Source organism: Schistocerca nitens, chromosome 8 (genome assembly GCF_023898315.1).
Source record: "Schistocerca nitens isolate TAMUIC-IGC-003100 chromosome 8, iqSchNite1.1, whole genome shotgun sequence".
Classification (NCBI taxonomy): domain Eukaryota; kingdom Metazoa; phylum Arthropoda; class Insecta; order Orthoptera; family Acrididae; genus Schistocerca; species Schistocerca nitens.
Genome location: NC_064621.1, coordinates 634898148 through 634916357, shown reverse-complemented (window position 1 = coordinate 634916357; position 18210 = coordinate 634898148). Strand labels below are relative to the sequence as shown.

The following is an 18210-nucleotide window of genomic DNA, read 5'->3' as shown; positions in this document are numbered from 1 at the left end:
ATTGGTATGATCCATGAAAGTGCAGTCCCTGAAATCAACGTATTTCGGTACAGTACCAGTGCAGCAATTTCTAAATGATTGTAGTGTGTATTAATAAGATAAAAAGATAGTCTCTTTTACCAGCTGATTTGCACTTTATTTTAGTATATGAGAAGGGGTTAATGCACACATTTTAAGATTTTGTGAAAATTTGGATCCGCTCCATAAATTGTTGGGGAGAGGGAGATTTTAATGCGTGGTAAGGGTGCCAGGTTCATCCCATTTTTTAAGTGAGCAGTCAGCCACTTTTCCCCAGGTTTTATTTTAACCTTTGTTTTGGTGAATCTATTCATGGAACACAATGAATGACTCAATAATACACTGAAAATTAAAAATATTTATTGTATTTTGATGTAGTCACATTGTCTTATGCCACATATTCATTATTACAACATAGTTTTTGTCTTTTGACTGCATAACAAGAAATTTCTAAAATAGTATTCAATGCTAGAGACACCGATTTCACATCTGAATCCATATAATCTGTGAGTGTTTTTCCAGTTAACCCATTATGAACGTAGAGACACAATCAAGATTACTTCATTATGAATGGTGGATTACCAAATATAGTTACATGTTCTGATTTATTATTTATTATCATTTTTCATGACATATTACAAAATAATATATGTTCTTTGATTGTCAAATATGATTTTACACAAATTTAATTTTGTACCCATGAGATTCAGGCACTGTAAATAAAGCTTCAGAGACTTCTATGACTTGTGCTTTTTAATTATTTCAAGCAGTTCCTCAACATCTTCACGAGACCCCATGAAAATGGGGCTACGTTCGTGAATCTTTGTAGGGATGATGTCCAGAATTGATTTCTCGCCATTGGATGCAAGGCCACCAGCAGTGATCATCACATGAGCCATGGGGTTGCACTCGTACAAAAGCCGCAACTACAATGCAAGAACAACTGGCATTAACATTGGTTCTGTACAAAATTACTGTCTTTGTAAGCTTACTGCACATAAAATGTGGTGTCAAGACATATTTTGTTTATGAAGCAACCTTCACATTTAAAATTGATATTTTAAACAACTGAGTATGGATTTCTGATGTAAGATGTATGACTACAACTGAAAATACTAATGAATGAGTACCCCAGTCCCCCCCCCCCCCCCCCAAAAAAAAAAAAAAAAAAATTGCAATGCCGTTATTAAAAGCTAACAATATCATTTATTTCACACAGTGAAAGGAAATCACAGCAGGACTATTTTACTTTTTTTTATGAGTGAAACAAAAGCAGCTTGTCTCATAAACACAAAGTGTAACACTAAGTATTTGCCAGCTAAATGTATCTGCGACTAGTTTTAAGAAAGGTTAATTTCAGTCATTTGTAGTGCTAACTGACATGGCACATCATGCAGGCAGGGATAAATACGTCCTGAATAAGGGCATCTGCAGAATAAAAATGGAGGGGGAATTGGCGGGAGTGTAAAATATTGTGAGAATGCACAGGTAACCAGGTAGAAGTAGCCATCAAAAAGGGCTAGGGATGATAGAGAAGGGAGAGGTCCAGACAGCATTTTTTGTGAAATAATCACTGAACTCCTTTGCTGTGATGTGCTGAACAAATTACTCTCCAGTGGGGTAATTACAGTGGCCCTTTGTTTCTGTTTCTGCACAGCCATTCACCAGAACAGACAGTTGGTTAATGGTAATGTCCATCCAAAAGGCAATGTAGAGCTCTCAGAAAATTATTATATAACTGCTTCCATAGTTAGTAGTCCACATGCAGACAGCTGTTTGCTTGTATTAATTACGGAAGAGAATGTTGTTCTACACCACTGAAGGACAATGTAAACCTGGTATCATGGCAATACAAGGATATTGTGGTAAGGTCCCAAAAGCACTGCCTCTTAATGATGATAATAATACCCACAAATCTTTGGTGTGAAAAGCTGAGGATTTATTAATTGCTCATACATTGTAGCTATTAGTAGCAAGATGAAAACTGATTCATTATGTGAAATACTTTGCATGAAGATAAAGTGAAATGTCGGCCAAAGATTGTAATCAGTTATTTCCATTGGCCACTTGCATAAAGTATCAAAGTGACTACCTGCTACAGAAAGAGTTTCATGTAAATTCCCCAATCATGAAATAGTAATAGTGACCAACAATGAATATGGAGATTTTCACACTCAGCAAGAGCGGTTACAACAGAGATTCTTGTAGCACAGTACTAATTTTTTTTCCATTAATTATACTACCATCTACATACACAACCCAGTCATTATGGAATGCCTCAACCATAAATTAAATCTAGAGAAAAGTAAACAGTTAACAAAAGTGATATTTTAGTATTTATCAAAAGTATTAGACAAGCTTGATTCTAAAACCCTTCTTTTTAAAACAGAAGACATTGACATCTGAAGCATCTTACAATTAAAGCAAGACACTCCTAAGCATGCAAAAACAATTCGTCTTCCTTAGGTACAATGATCAAAAGTGCAAAACATGAACTGAAGTACAATTAAATAAGTGCCCAAGCCTAAATTGTGACCATGTGTTCACTGCATAATTACTTATAAATGAATGATCACCATTAAACTCACTGACTCTGTGAGCAGACCCAAAAGAACTGTCTGTCTGGAATGGTTTTCAGTACCCAGGTTTTCAGCATGCTCTACACAATAATTCAAGGGACCATATTGTTTGGCTACATCACACAAACCACTTGGGTCCTCTCACCCAGTACTAATTTCCCTGAACTTTGGAGATGAGAAATTGCTCTCCAGCATATCTGCACAGCCCACCAGCCTCATGGACTTAGCTTCGATTAACTACTCCCCTTCAACTTGTTAGCTCCAGTTATAGCATGATGTCTGCACTTGTTTGACTTCCTTATACCATTTTTGTATAAGCTCTACGAACCACATATGAGCCCTTTTTGTATTAATGAATTCATTATTCTATTACATATTGTCCTTGTGTTTTTTAAGGACCACAGCAGTATGCTGCATGCATCTTATTTTTAATAGTCACAAATAATAGGATAGTTATAACCTTCTGAAGAAGGGCACTAAGTACCTGAAACTGGTTACAGAAATACAATTTCTTTTGTGCAGCTGGTTGCTGATTCTTTCAATGAATACAAGTACAGTTGCTGAAGATGAATAAAATACTAAATTTATGAGATTATTTAATGAATAGTGTTAAATCTAATAGTTACCTTTCCACTTGGTGCATCCTTTGTCGCTGGGTACATAAAAATACCACCATACTTCAGTGTTCGGTGAATATCTGCTACCATAGATCCTACATAACGTGCACCATATGGTTTTCCATGCTGAAAAACAAGATAATTAGTTTTTAAATGATGTCATCTTGCTTTCAGCTCTTAGTGTTTTATTTTACAATTGTAATTTTGGCATTAAGCTATTTTCAAGCACCTACAAAACATAATACAATGTAATGACAACAATGTAAAGTACAAGCAATTTAGCAGTTTGTTGACATTCATATACTTACAAGATTTTGACATACAGGTTTATGTTAGGCAGAGATAACAATGTAAGATATATATGAAAGAGCAATTAGTCAGTGACATTAGTCAATATTCCATTTTATGTACTGCAATGATTTGTATATATCATGAGAAGTTGACACTAAGAGTGTGCACTTACAGTATGATGGGGTAAATGTCTAAAGAAATCAAGAAAATTTTTATTTCTGAGGTCCGTTTATCATTGAGTATGTATTGTGCTTTTTCTTGGAAGGTGCTATAAATTTCATTTTCCTGTAGAGTGTCCATTAATCTGCCTTTCTCTGCCCTACGTAGTACCTTTAAAGATTCCTCAATGCTGCTGGTGTTATGATTGTAGTTTCATAGATTTACAGTTCTTGCTTACATGTGTGTGCTCTCTAAATTGGATGAAGTGGCATCTACCTGTTTTCCCAACACAGAAATTTTCACAGTCACCACATTTGATTTTGTAAATCCTTGATTGTGTAAACAGTTTTGTTTTTTGGGTGTTGTGTCTGACTGTTGTCCCTACTTTATTGTTTGTGCAGAATCTGACACATACATTAGTTTTACAAAAATTATTGGCTATTCTGTCTGATATGGCACCATAGCAAGGAAAAGCAACGTATTTCATTGTTTCTGGTTCTGCTTCTCTTGTTAGTGTTATTACTTTATCTACATCACTCCTATTCCTGTTTAATTTTGTAGTATACACTTCGTTTATCATATCAGCATTGTAGCCCTTATTTGTTGCTGTATGTTTTGGTACACATAACTCTTCAGTAATTTCATTCTGTTGGTCATGCAGTGAAAAACTGCTTTCCTCTGAATTTCTGTGTGGCAGAAGTGTCGTAGATTATGCTGTCAATGCAGACTGGTTCCCAAAGTTTTCTGAATTTGTGGGCACCATTGTCATTCTTTATCATCAAATCTAAAAAAAATTAATTGATTGTTGTTTTTCTAGTTCCATGGTAAAGATAATTATGTGTTCATTAACTCTGCTTCTCTAATAATATGGTGTTTTACAAACAATAAAGTTAAGCCTAAGATTAAATGAACTCAGCAATACAATATTCACTAGTGAGTACAATTGTTTAGCAAGGTCCAACACAGTGAGTGGTATGAAATACTTTTCTTTATAGAAATCCATGATGTTTGAAGCAAGGGTTGTTGTATGGCATAAACTATTTAAGAAGCTTTCTTGACTTAAACAATATAATCCACATGGACAGACGAAAAAAAAATCTACTCACCAAGCGGTGGCAGAGGGGGGGGGGGGGGGGAATAAAAAAAAATAAACACACACACACACACAAAGATTTAACTTTCACAAGCTTTCGGAAACAATGGCTCCTTCTTCTGGCAGAAGAGTTGAAGGGGAAGGAAGAGGGGTGAAGGAAAAGGACTGGAGAAGTTTAGGGAAAGGGTTACAGTCCAGAAAAGCCACCCAGAACCCCACGGTCAGGGGAGACTTACCAGACAGGATGAGAAGGAAAGACTGATTGGTGGGGACTGCACAGGATGAGATTTGAAAACATGAGGGCTTAAAGGTAGAAGACAGGGTAATATGCAAGACAGAGATTACTACTAAAACATTGTGCATGAGTTATTAAGAGTGAAAAGCTAAGTGGATTGTATGTAACAGAGGTGGGAGGGGGAATGGTGAAAAATAGACAAGTCAGAAAATGAAAGATGTAGAAGACTTTCTGACTTGTCTATTTTTTGCCATCCCCCTACCATCTCTGTTACATGCAATCCACTTAGCTTTCCACTATTATTAACCTGTGCACGATGTTTTTGTAGTAATCTCTGTCTTGCATATTACCCTGTCTCCCACCTTTAAGCTCTCATGTTTTCAAATCTCATCTGGTGCAGTCCCCAACAATCAGTCTGTCCTTCTCATCCCATCAGGTAAGTCTCCCCTGACCGTGGGTTCTGGATGACTTTTATAAACTGTACCCCTTTTCCAAAACCTTTCCAATCCTTTTGCTTCATCCCTCTTCCTTCTCCTTCAACTCTTCTGCCAGAAGAAGAAGACACTGGCTCCAAAAGCCTGTGAAAGTTAAATCCTTTTGTGTGAGTGTTCCCCTGCTGCTGCTGCTTGGTGAGAAGATTTCTTTCTTTTTATTATCTCTCCATTGACATTATATTATCAATAACTGATTATTTTCATTTTTAACTTAAACAGGATATTCTTATAAGTGTCTTAAGCATCTCATATACAAGTTGTTAGCTGCTTGCACACTATATAACTTCAATGAAACTTAATAAATATAATGCTCTAATATTAATAGCTGACTCATTGAATGCTCGTATGCAGTACTTAAGCAAGAAAGTAACTTTCAGGTGATGTGTCACTGCCAAATAACATAGATAGCTCAGTGGAACTTGGACCATACATGGAAAGAACTGCTACAGTAGAGTACAGAAGGTAACTGAAAGATATATGCAATGAGACAAACAGAAATGACACTTTTATTCAAAGATAATAAATACATTGAAGTCACCATGGAAGAGAGAGGACATGGTTCTCATTAGGGTGTTTGATAGCCAAAAATGGCAATACATGATCTGCAAAGTACTCCCATTGCCGCCACATCTTGGTAAGAAGTTCTTGAGGTAGGATGTTCCATTGCTCCACCAGCATGGTTGACATTTGCTGGGTGGTCATTGGTGCATACGTCTCCACGATGCATATCACACATGCTCAAAGGGATATAAATTTGGAGCAGGGAGACCAGTCCATTCACTGAATGTCCTCTTATTCCAAGGGTTCCTCAACCTGTGCTGTTTGATGTGGCCATATGCAACATTATGCCTTCCCACACCATGACACCTGGAGCATCAAAATGATCCTGTTTAACAATGTCCCTACAAGCATTATCTGTTCCCAGCTCTCACCATATCAAGTTGGGGCCAAATACATCCCTAAAAAAATGCACATAGGGAAGGAGTACAGTGTCACAGTTAAGTTGACCAGTGAGTATATCCTTTCAAAGATTTGTAGATCAGTATACACGTGCAACATTGTGTTTCCCCATGCTGTAACCACCAAAATGATCATGTTTGACAATAGTGGACATACTCTCATATGGCAAGAGGTGGTAACATGTAATGCACCCAGGAACATTGTTGAACAGGATCATTTTGGTGCTCCAGGTGTTACGGTGTGCGGAGGCATAATGTTGCATGAACATTCTGACCTCCAGATGTTTGAGCATGGCTCACTGGACAACATTGTTGTCATTCTGCACTCATTCTCCCTGTGCAATTTTTCAGGGGTGCATTCAGCCTTGACATGGATGACAATGTGTGATCACATTGAACAGCACAGGTGGAAGAGCTCTAGAAATGAAAGAATATTTGGTGAATGGACTGGCCTGCCATTCCTCTGACTTACATCCCATTGAGCACATGTAGGATACATTCTGGAGGTGTACTGAAGCCTGTTCACATGCACCAATGGCCAACCAGCAGTTGTTAACTGCACTGGTGGAGGGACAGAACACCATGGCACAGCAACTCCTTATCAATCTTATGGTGAGTATGGAAGCATGGTACAGATCATGCATTGATGTCCATGGTGATCACACACCCCATTAATAACCATGTCTCACTTTCTTGTTAAATGGCTTGAAACTGAACACTGCAAAAACCAATATAGTACATTTCAAAACCAAACATTTGAAATGTGTGGATCTTAAAATACATCATCACAATCATCTTATGGAAGAAGTTAACACAGTCAAATTCCTAGGACTAAATGAGGACAACAACTTAAACTGGAGTACACATATTGAGTTCCTATCAAATAAACTAAGCAGCTTTGCATTTGCAATGCAAATACTAGCAAACTCTACTGACATGAGTACACAAAAAATAGCATATCATATTTATTCTGAATCTGTCATTAGGTATGATATAATTTTCTGGGGAAATTCAAGTAGTGTATCTCGAATACTGAAACTGCAAAAGAAAATTATAAGGTACATGTGTAGTGCACAACAAACAGAATCTTGTCGCCCACTATTTCGGAACCTGCAAATCCTAACAGTTCCCTCCATATACATTTATGAAATTATAATCTTTGTACACAGCAGACAAAAATTATTTGAGGAAAATCATTTTAACCACACATACAACACAAGAAATAAAAATAATTTTATGTTACCCACACACCATTTGAAATTATATGCACGAACTCCACAGTACATGGGGATGACAATATATAACAAGCTAATGGGCAAAAATATATTTAATATGAAGCCAGAGAGTCTAAACATAAGGCTACAGTAGATTCTGTGGGAGAAATGCTACTATTCAGTAGAAGAATTCATAGAGGATGACATGATAATTTGAGCAAGGGGTAATTAATTCTTAGTCTTTTATTGTATGTGTAACAAAATTGTATTATTATTATGATACCATTTGTTGAAATCAGTTGTTGTTATTAATTGTTAGTTTTTATTGTATGTGTATTTTCATACTGTATTATTGTTATGGTACCATTTGTTAAAATCAGGTGTTGTATGTATATGGTAAAACTTTACCGAAATTATGACGTGTCTCCTGTACCTGAATCAAATGATTTAGATTATGTATGTTATGAGACTAATAAATCACAATTCACAATTCTTTAATGTTCAGAGGGCCATCCTGAATCACAATGACTTCAGTGTAATTACTCTCTTTGAACAAAAGAATCATTTCTGTTCATCTTACTATACATTTATTTCAGTTACTTCCTGTACTATGCTATAGCAGATCTTTCTTTGTGTGGCCCAAGTTTCATCAAGTTATGTTGCTTGGCAGTGACACATCAGGAAAAACTTATTTTTGTCCTTAAGTTTTGCACACCAGTATACTTTTGTATATTGTAATACGAGATGCATGAGAGAAGTAATGAGACTGATTTTTTACCTACCAAAGTTTTTATTTATTTATTTATTTTTTCAATTAACAATATTGCCCCCTTCACACTAGTTCCCTTCAGCAGCTACACACTTGCAGAGGCACTGTTCCCAGTCTTGTTAGCGGCACTGAAATGCTTCAACTGGTAAGGCCTTCAACATCATGGTCACATTCTTTTGAATGTTTCTCAGAGTCCCAAAATGACATCCTTGTAAGACATTTTTCAATTTTGGGAAGAGAAAAAGGTTACAAGGACTCAGATCAGATGAGTAGGGTGGCTGTGAAACAAGAGGAATGCCTTTTGAGGTGGAAGTGGCCGTGTGACACGGGGTGTTGTCATGATGCAGCATCCGCTTGTCTGTAATGTCCAGTCTCATTCAATTCACCCTTTGGCTGAGCCTTTCACGGGCATCTTTGTAAAACAGTTTGTCCTGGAGGAACAGTCTCACAAAAGCGTGCACTCATTTGATGTTTTTGTCAGTTTTTATAGTTGGTCTCCCTGAGCAAGGTTCACGTTCAGTGTGTTCTTGGCCTTCCAAAAAGGTTTTGTGCCAGCAAAAAATATGTTCTATTGATAAGGAATGTTCCCCATAGGCCTCTTTCAACTTCTCAAAGGTCACAGTCGCAGATTCCCCAAGTTTAACACAAAACTTGATGGGTAACATGCTCTAAATTCCGCTGTTCCATTTCCATAATGCACAATGAAAACACAACTTCATTGGTGGCACTCTCAGGAATCGTGATTGCTGTGCAGAGCTGAGACACAGACTAAACATATGGAAAGGATGAACACACTGGTCTGCACAAGTAGTATGACGCAGTGTTGCCCAGATTGCTCTCAGTGTTGTCAGTCTCGTTACTTTCCTCCTGCACCTCATTTACTTTATATATGCCAACGACCTTATCAACCATATGCTTGCCTGGTCTGTGAGCCACTTCCATTTCTTTCTGTTGAGTGTACTGTTTGTCCATTTGGTATTGATGTTCATCCTGGCTGTGTCCTCCTGAATGTTCTCTTGCCACCTAATTCTGAGTCTCTCTCTCTTCCCCTTGTTCCACATATTGTTCTCCAGAGTGTTATTATACGTAGTCTCTCTGTCAGTCTTGTTATACGGTCTGCACAATTCAGGCTTCTCTTCATTCGCACTTTGGTAATGTTACGATATTTTTCTCATAATTCTTAACTTTTTTTTTATCCTGTAGTCCATGTTATTTTCATCACATACAGGTCCAAAAAATTTTATTTTAAATATCAACAATGTGGGAAAAGACAGATTGCTACTTACTTTAAAGAAAACGCATCAAGTTGCAGACAGGCAACACTTGATGTGCCTTCTTTTCTTCATAAACTTGCAATGCTGTTTTCTAGGTGATTTTGTAATAATTTTGCATCAGTCTGATTAATGCTGCATTGTCTGCATAGGTAAGTCTAGCAACATTCACCCCCTGCAGTTGGATCCATTGTGAATTAGTTTCAGTAAATTCTCTATTGATCTCTGAGATGAGGTTAAATGAAATAGATGAAATGGCATCCCTTGTCCCAGTCCATTGTTCACATTAACATTTTCAGTTCTCCTACAGGCACCCTTATAGGTGATAAAGTTTTGTTCACACACGTTTTAAGTAATGTGATTAACTTTGTGGGTATTTCAAATTTCCTTATTGTATTTAAGATTGTGTCAGTGTATGCTGGCCTACACCTTCTTAAAATTTAGGAATAACATGTAAACATCTACATTGAATTCCCACACCTTCCCAGTTATCTGTCTTAGACTAATTAAATGATCTAATTTTGACCTATTTCTGCAGAAACCACATTGCTAGACCCTGCTTAGTTCTTCAGTTATGTGGATAGCCTGTTTAATGGGCAAAACTGATAGGATTTTATAAGAGACAACCAGTTAGCTTTATCAGCTGAATTTGACCTTGACGTTGAACATATGGATGTTCAAACTGCCTTCCTATATGGTGATCTCGATTAAGAAGTTTACATTCGTCAACCTGAAGGCTACGTGAAGAAGGGGGAGGAAATGGAGGTTTGCAAGCTGAAGAAGGCAATTTATGGTCTGAAACAGGTGTCACGCATTTGGAATATGAAATTAGATGTGACATTACATAAAATGAACCTAAAGAAGTCAGAATTTGATTCTTGCATTTACTTAAGAATTGAGAAACAAAATACACTCATTATAGCTGTTTATGTAGACGACTTGATCATTTTCTCTAGTAGAAATAATAAGTGGAAGAAAGAATTGAAGAAAGGATTAATGAATCAGTTTAATATGAGAGATCTTGGTGAACTTAGTTGGTGTCTTGGCATGAGAATAAAACGAAACAGGAAACAAGGGACGGTTAGTTTTGATCAAAGCAAATATGCAGCAAACATACTCAAGAAATTTGGTATGGAACATTGTAATCCGGTTGCATATCCATTTGAACCTTGTTCAAAGCTGCAAAAATGTGAAAATAAATTTACAGATGAGGAAAACCTTGTGTTCCATCACATTCCTTATCAGCAAGCCATAGGATCACTATTGTATTTAGCTCAAAGTACAAGACCGGACATTGCATATGCTGTGGGGGTTCTAAGCAGATTCAATTCTAATTATCGGAAAATCCACTGGGAAGTGGTCAAACAAATTATGCGATACATTAAAGGCACAGTCAATGTAGGACTAATTTACCGAAAAAGTGGAACAACTGAAATTGAAGGTTTCTGTGACATGGATTATGCATCAGACCTCCATCAGCAGCTATCAACGACCGGCAATATCTTCAAGTTAGCTGGAACAGCAGTTTCCTGGACTTCAAAACGACAACAAACTGTCGCTCCATCAACTACAGAAGCTGAGTATATGGCTCTATCAGCAGCAGCGCAAGAAGCGGTATACCTTCAAGGATTGCTTCGTGAATTGTGTGTTACGCATAGTAAAAACCAGTAAGTGTATGCTGTGATAATAGAGGTACCATTGTACTGAGTCACAATGGTGTGCATCATGCTCGAACAAAACACATTGACGTGAGGCACCACTATATTCGTGATTTAATTAAAACAGGAAAATTCAGTGTGAAACCTGTAAGTACCGACAAGCAGCAAGCTGATTTTCTTGACAAAGGCACTGCCTAAAGGTAAACATCAGTGGTGCTGTCAAGCTGTGGGACTTTCAGAGTTCACAAATTGACATCTCGAGAACTTGTGGGGGTGTTGGGAACAATCATATTTTGCTCTTTGATGTGTTATATGTATGGTAGTTTATGTTTTCTCTTTGATCTTCATTATGTAACATTGCTGAATAAATAGTCTCTAAAAATGTGTGTTCCTAGCAATATTGTGTATTGTGTATTTGATTAAAAGGTCAACTTTATAATCTCACAGAGGACTAATTAGAGTCAATATCTAATAAGGACAAACTGGAAATTAGAGCTGGATATAAAGTGTTACACATTCCAAGAAATATCCTTATAGTGTTATTATTTATTGTAGTGCTATTATTTATTAATGTAAAAATCTTTGTAACTGTATTATAAATTTTTGACATGTCTCCTGTATACAAACCAAATGGATTGCAAATGAATGTCATGAGATGAATAAAACACAATACACAGTACACTGTGTGTAAACTCTTTCTACATCTGCCTTCATGAGACTCTCAGATATTTGCAGAAAGTACTAGCTAGGAACTATCAGACAGTAACTATCTGCAAAACTTTGCCCCTAGTGTAAACAATTCTGTGAGTATCATCTGAGAGTACCAAACTGTCTGAGGGGAAAAAGCTTTCATGTGTCTCCAAGCCCTTACTCTAATTTTTTTCATGGAGCAAATAAATGTCCAACAAAAAGTATTATTTCAGATGTTTCTGTCATTTATGCAGGAGCTTTGTGAATATTTAGTCTTCATTATAAATCTGGAAATGTAGTAATTACAATAATATATGTAAAAACTGTTTGTTTAAGGGCCATTGCCTGGCCAGCTCAAGTTACCCTTTGTCTGTGACTTTCTTGTCAAGTAGTGCATGTCACTCACAATCAGTACTGAAAATATATGCTCATGTGACAAAACAGACAATGTTTCATTACATAGTTTATATAATTATCCCTTTCCTCATGTGGCATCATAATATACCAACAATGTCAGATTAAGATCTTTTTCTCATAGTCTTCTTGTCTTAATATGATATGTAAAATATGTTTTCCTTAATTAAAAACACTATTCAGCAGCATGTTTTGTTTAGACGGAAAGGTAGGATGGAATTTCAATATGGCACTCAAACTACTTGAACACTGCGTACTTCCAGTCTTTATCATATGCTTTCTGCACTAGTCTTGTCTGTTAAAAGATAGTGAGTTCCATGCACCAAGCTTTTACCTTTGGTGATGCCTCACTACCATAAAAGGTGCCATCAGAGTCTTAATGATTGTGGAAATTTGACTCAAATGGTTAAAGTTGAGAGCAATATGAACAGACTGAATTGTGAGATAAACAAGTACAAAGTGAGCTGTTGAATCTTAAAAAGAATTAATAATGACAACAGCAAAACTTCCGCATATCATATAAAGAATAAGAATGGGCATTACTATTTGGGACACTTACCTTTGGATCCTTTTTCTTATTGACATATTCAAGAATGGCAGGATCCCAGCTATGAGCATAGCCTTCATTTATACTGTAGATTTTACCTCTTTTAGGAATTGTCATATTACGATCAGTCAAAATGAACTCTCCTATAGCCTGAAAAGTAAATAAAAATTATATTTCAATGCCCAAATACATTTTAAAATGGTAATGTTATTTATGAAATGTGGATTCATTTATAGCTTTTATCACGAAAACTTTTGAGAAATACGGTAGCTGTTTATTCAACATGCAACCTATCTGAACTATTAGTAGCAATGATGAATATTATGCTTCAGACTCATAGAGAAATTAGTTATACAATTTGTAAATGCACATAGGAGAAGGAAATACAGCTAATTTCCTGATTCATTGAATGAAACTTGCACAGAATTGTATCATACTACACAATGTTCATACAAATTGCAATACCTATAAAGAATTATCCCAATGGTCTTGAACTGAGTACAAATTAAGTGACTGATGTTGCAGAGCTGATCTGCATGTACTTAGTGATTCCCAGGAGCCCACTCTCTTTTAAGACTTATCTTTCTAGTGTCACACAAATCTGATACTGATGAACAATCACACAGAATCAAAACATCAAAGCAACTGCAAAGAAGCCTCATTGATATCATGTTACCAAGTTCAGCAGGCTTGGAAACTGGTTTTTCATAGAATGACAGTTTTGTTGTTCACTGCACCCTGCTATGATGTAAAACAAGTGGATTGAAGAGGCTTGTAGAAAGTCACTACAAGAAATGACCACCTCCTGTGTGCATGGCTGTAACAGACTGTAAGATTCATCCACAGTGTAGACTCAATGGTGGATGAACAGTTGCAGATTTCCCTGTGTTGGTGCATGTATGTCATTTTGGTGGCTTCCATTTTCAACAAAGAAGGAAGAGTAGGGTATAGTGCGCTCACAAAGCCAGAAGACACAAAGCCAAAACAGATAAGGCAGGGATCCTGAAGGCTGGTGACCATATTTTTCTAGTATAAGCATCTTAATATTCACCTGGTTCAAATCAGGGAGAACATGGAAAACCTAAATCAAAATGTCTGTTTGGTGCTATCAGTATCACTACACCTGGAGGCCAGTGTGACAGCCACTGAGCCACCTTGTTCTCATCACTGTCCACAAACCACAAACACCTCTCAGACTACAGTTGACACACAAAATGTAGTGTTTTTAGATGAGCTACACTTCCAACTTTGTCCTAGGATGACGAATCAATGTATGTTGGACACAACTGTGAAACACTAATGTAATGGTAATGGGTGAAAGTAGGTGGAGTGTGCGATCTTACCTTCCTTACCTTTGAAGTATATATAAATAGGCAATTTAAAAAGCAACCACTTCATACAGAAGGTGTACATACATACATTAATACTTGTTCCATAGGTTATGGATACAACATTTTGTAATGATGTGGAATGTGAGGATTTGTCATATACATTAATACTTGTTCCATAGATTATGAATATAACATTTCGTAATGACGTGGAATGTGAGGATTTGTCAGTCAGAAATTCTTTTAATTTTCTTTTAAATGTTGGTTGGCTATCTATCAGACTTTTAATGGTATTTGGCAAATGACCAAAGATTTTTGTGGCAGCAAACCATTTGTGCACTGTCCTGCTCATACCACAATACTTAAGCTTTTCTAGAAGAATTAGAACTCAAAGTTCTGTTATCTTTCCATGCAACGGTACATGCTGTATATCAGCATGCCAGTATTTAGAGACATATATCAAAATAGTGCCAGCCATAACAAAAGAACAGTGGACACCCCTGGCCTGCTTGTCTACATGACATTTCACTAGTTGAAATATCTTCAATGCAACAGAACACTAATTTACTTGTCATAGCCCTTCAGCAACCATAGCTCACTCTTTGTGGAGTCACATACAAATCATGTGGACTTTATTCACTAACATACTAAGGCCTCCTCCAATTCAATGTGAAAGTATGTAACATTGAGAGCCTCTGACTCCATAATGTGGGTATTTTTGCACCTTAGCAAGAAATCAGAGTTAGTAATCATGTACAATTCTGTAATCTTAATCATTTATGTATTGTCAAGCACCAGATGTTTAAAACAATGTTCACTTCAGTCTTATATAGTCATTTTTGTGTTGCACTGTTCAGAAATACTAATGTAGATTCTCTTTAATCCTAGCACAATATATGGAAAGCCTCAGAAATTACAGAAACATAATTGTTTATCTTACGAAATCACAGAAAGTGACCCTGTTATAGTCCACTGTAGTTTCTCTGCTATGTATGTAACCTTTCTAGGATTACGCTGAATCTCTGTGTGAGCAGGAGTGGTAGTCATGATGGAGGTCTCACTGATGAAGCTGCCAACTGTGAAGATTTGCTGGGAAATATACAAAATGAAATTCATGGCCCACTGCCATGTCACTTCTAACTAATGTGTGGTACTGAACTTTGTGGCACAGTTTGTCAGAGTCACTGAATGTCACCCGAGTAACATGTCCATCATAATCACAGCAAAACCAAGACAAGAGGCTGTCAGACATTGTGGGAGGTGTTTGTACACAACTGCATGAAACTGCTAGCAGCCATCCATCTAGGACAATTATTGTACAGAGAGAGGAAAAAAGAATGGGGTACAATGGCCAAGTGGCTCCTCATAAACCACACATTTCTGTGGACTATGTTAAGCACCACTTGAAGTGGCATAAAGAGCAGAACAATGCCACTGGACACTGGAAGACTGGAAACAAGTGAGTTGGAGGAAATCTGATGGAAGAGTTTGGTTTTTGTGAATGCATGGAGAATGTTACATGACATCATGTGTATTGCTAACAGTGGTGAAGAATGAAGGAGGTGGTGTTACAGTATAGGAGTGTCCTTCATGAATTGTGTGTGGCTCCCTTCTAGTGTTTAAGGCAATACTAAATGCAGAAGAATATTAAAAAAATTTACAGAATTGTGTACTGTGTAGAGCAGAGGTACAGTTCAGAAATAATGATTATAACAGTCAGACAATGCTAGGTGCCAATTGAGAGACAATAGTTTGTGGACAATAACATGTCTAAAGTCAGCATTACAGCAATTTCTTGTGTGGTAATGACACTACTGCTTTCAAATTGTACAACAATGGAAATAACCAGCATTGCTATGAGAAAAATGTGCAGAAGAGAAAAGGTATAAGAAAAGAAATTACAGAGAATGAGTGAATGTGGGACAGGAAAGGGAAGACTAAAAAAGGTGCAATTGTAGAGACAATAGTCATCAGTAGTGGCAAAAACGGTTTAAAATGGTGACAAGTGGCAGATACAGTGAAGTCACCATTGAAGTCATCAGCATTGTTTGCAAAATGTTTATCAATTATTATATAGTCAAATTAGCAGCTAGATACAGTTTTTTTACAGTCCATTCATGTAAATATGCATACAGTTAGAAATTATCTCCATGTAGAAAACTTTGCAGTATTTGCAAATAGGCTGTTGTGTGATGTGGGCCTTCCTGACATCAGGTAGGAAATGCCTGTGACCAGACTACTACAGAAGAAAGTTTGTGTATGTTTATGGGAAAGCAAGTTTTTGAATAGTTCCATTTAGTGTCTTGGTCTGTTAATATTACAGAGAGGAAACACAACTGAGCTGGGATACCTGTCTGGTTCTATAAAGGGTATATGAAAGCTTGTGGCATAGAGCGCCATAAAAATCGATATTTGTTCTGTGCGTAAGTGTGCTATCTTTGAGGAGAGGGCTTTGGAGAGAATGTTGGACGCTAACGGCAGTTAGCCTCCAGACTTGTATCTGTGTAGACGCTAAGTGTGAATAAATCTGTATATGAGAGAATTCTAGTTGTTTACCTACAACTATACCATATTCCCTCACTGGTGACCCCGTTTTTGTGTATAATGCGTCCGAGTTACCGCCTGAAGGTTATTTACGCGCCTACCACGTCGGGTTTCTCCACGATCGCGAGGGCCTTTGTTCAGCTCCAGACAATGGTGTTTCAGCATTCACCGCCACCCGGATTCCAGCAACATCTCTCCAGCACTCCTGCCGTCATAGTGGACATGCCACAAGAATCTTCGGAATCCTTCAGCCAGAACATGCAGTGGAATTCATCGAGTGCCGCCAGTTTCTTCCAACCTCCAACGGTCATGGACTCTGGCTTTGTTAGCCTGGACCTTCCCACGTGTTCTCCACAGAGTGTTGGTCGGAACATTTCTACTCCTGTGTCGAACACACAATTCAATACAGTCCGTGGCATCGAGCGAGGTTTTGCCACTTTGGAAAATCCAGTAGTAAATTCAAACTCGAATCAGTTCCCGCCACGTGTGTATCCTTCCGCGCCGGCTAGTCAACAGGTGTTCCATGCTCACCAAACAGCAAATATCACACCGAGTGTGCATCCTAGTGGACGTGTGTGGGATCCTTGTGTTGCTTCTAATCAGGTCAACAATTCTGTGCTGGACAGTAATTACTCCGACATCTACAACCAGCTCCACCACTGACGGTCGAGTGAATACTGTGTGCATAACGGACATTCACCGGCGTACTTAAGCACTTGTGGCTTCTCTCCGAGCTACCACGCCAATGAGAATGCACATTTTGACTACGATCCTCACACCGTTCGAGCGTCCGTTGCTTCTCAGCCGCCCCCCCGGCGTCAAGTGAATTTCGCGATTCCCGCGTTACGGGACGCCAATAATCTGGACTCGCAATCTTCTGCATGCTCTACTTCCGTCCGAAGTAATAGGCGCACCTCCGCAGTGACTGCAGTGCCGAATCTGCCGAAATTACCAGACTTCAAACCCGCTCACCCGGAGTTCTGGTTTAACCTGGTTGAGCAAACATTCAATGTCTGTGCTTTGGATTTAATTTATGATCTGGTCAAAGCACCCCCCCCCCCCCCCCCCCCCAGCACCCAGCAGGGAAGTATGCTGTGGCGAAACAAACGATACTGGAGCGCGTCTCTAAAACCAGAAAACCTGGAGAGAAAATGTACGACAGCTCATCTACGAAGAGCGTCTCGGCGACAGGTCTCTGTCCCAGCTGTGGTGGTGCATCCGTCTTCTCGTCGATGAGCAAGTTATGCCTGATGACACGCTCGCAGAAATCTAGACTGAAAAGCTGCCTTTGCCTGTCCAGACTGCAATCTCTGCGTATGAAGATAGGCCA

At 37.9% G+C, this 18210-nt stretch overlaps 1 protein-coding gene across 1 annotated transcript in view; it reads right to left on the bottom strand.

Moving 5' to 3' along the window:
• Positions 1–356: 356 nt before the first annotated feature.
• Positions 357–18210, bottom strand: part of LOC126199048 (fructose-1,6-bisphosphatase 1) — an 86862-nt gene continuing 69008 nt past the window's right edge. The window contains exons 5-7 of the mRNA XM_049935757.1: positions 13021–13158; positions 3224–3340; positions 357–944 (exon numbers count right to left, since the gene is read on the bottom strand). Coding sequence (XP_049791714.1) covers positions 756–944; positions 3224–3340; positions 13021–13158 — 444 coding nt within the window. The 3' untranslated portion in view covers positions 357–755. The remainder of the gene's footprint in view (positions 945–3223; positions 3341–13020; positions 13159–18210) is intronic.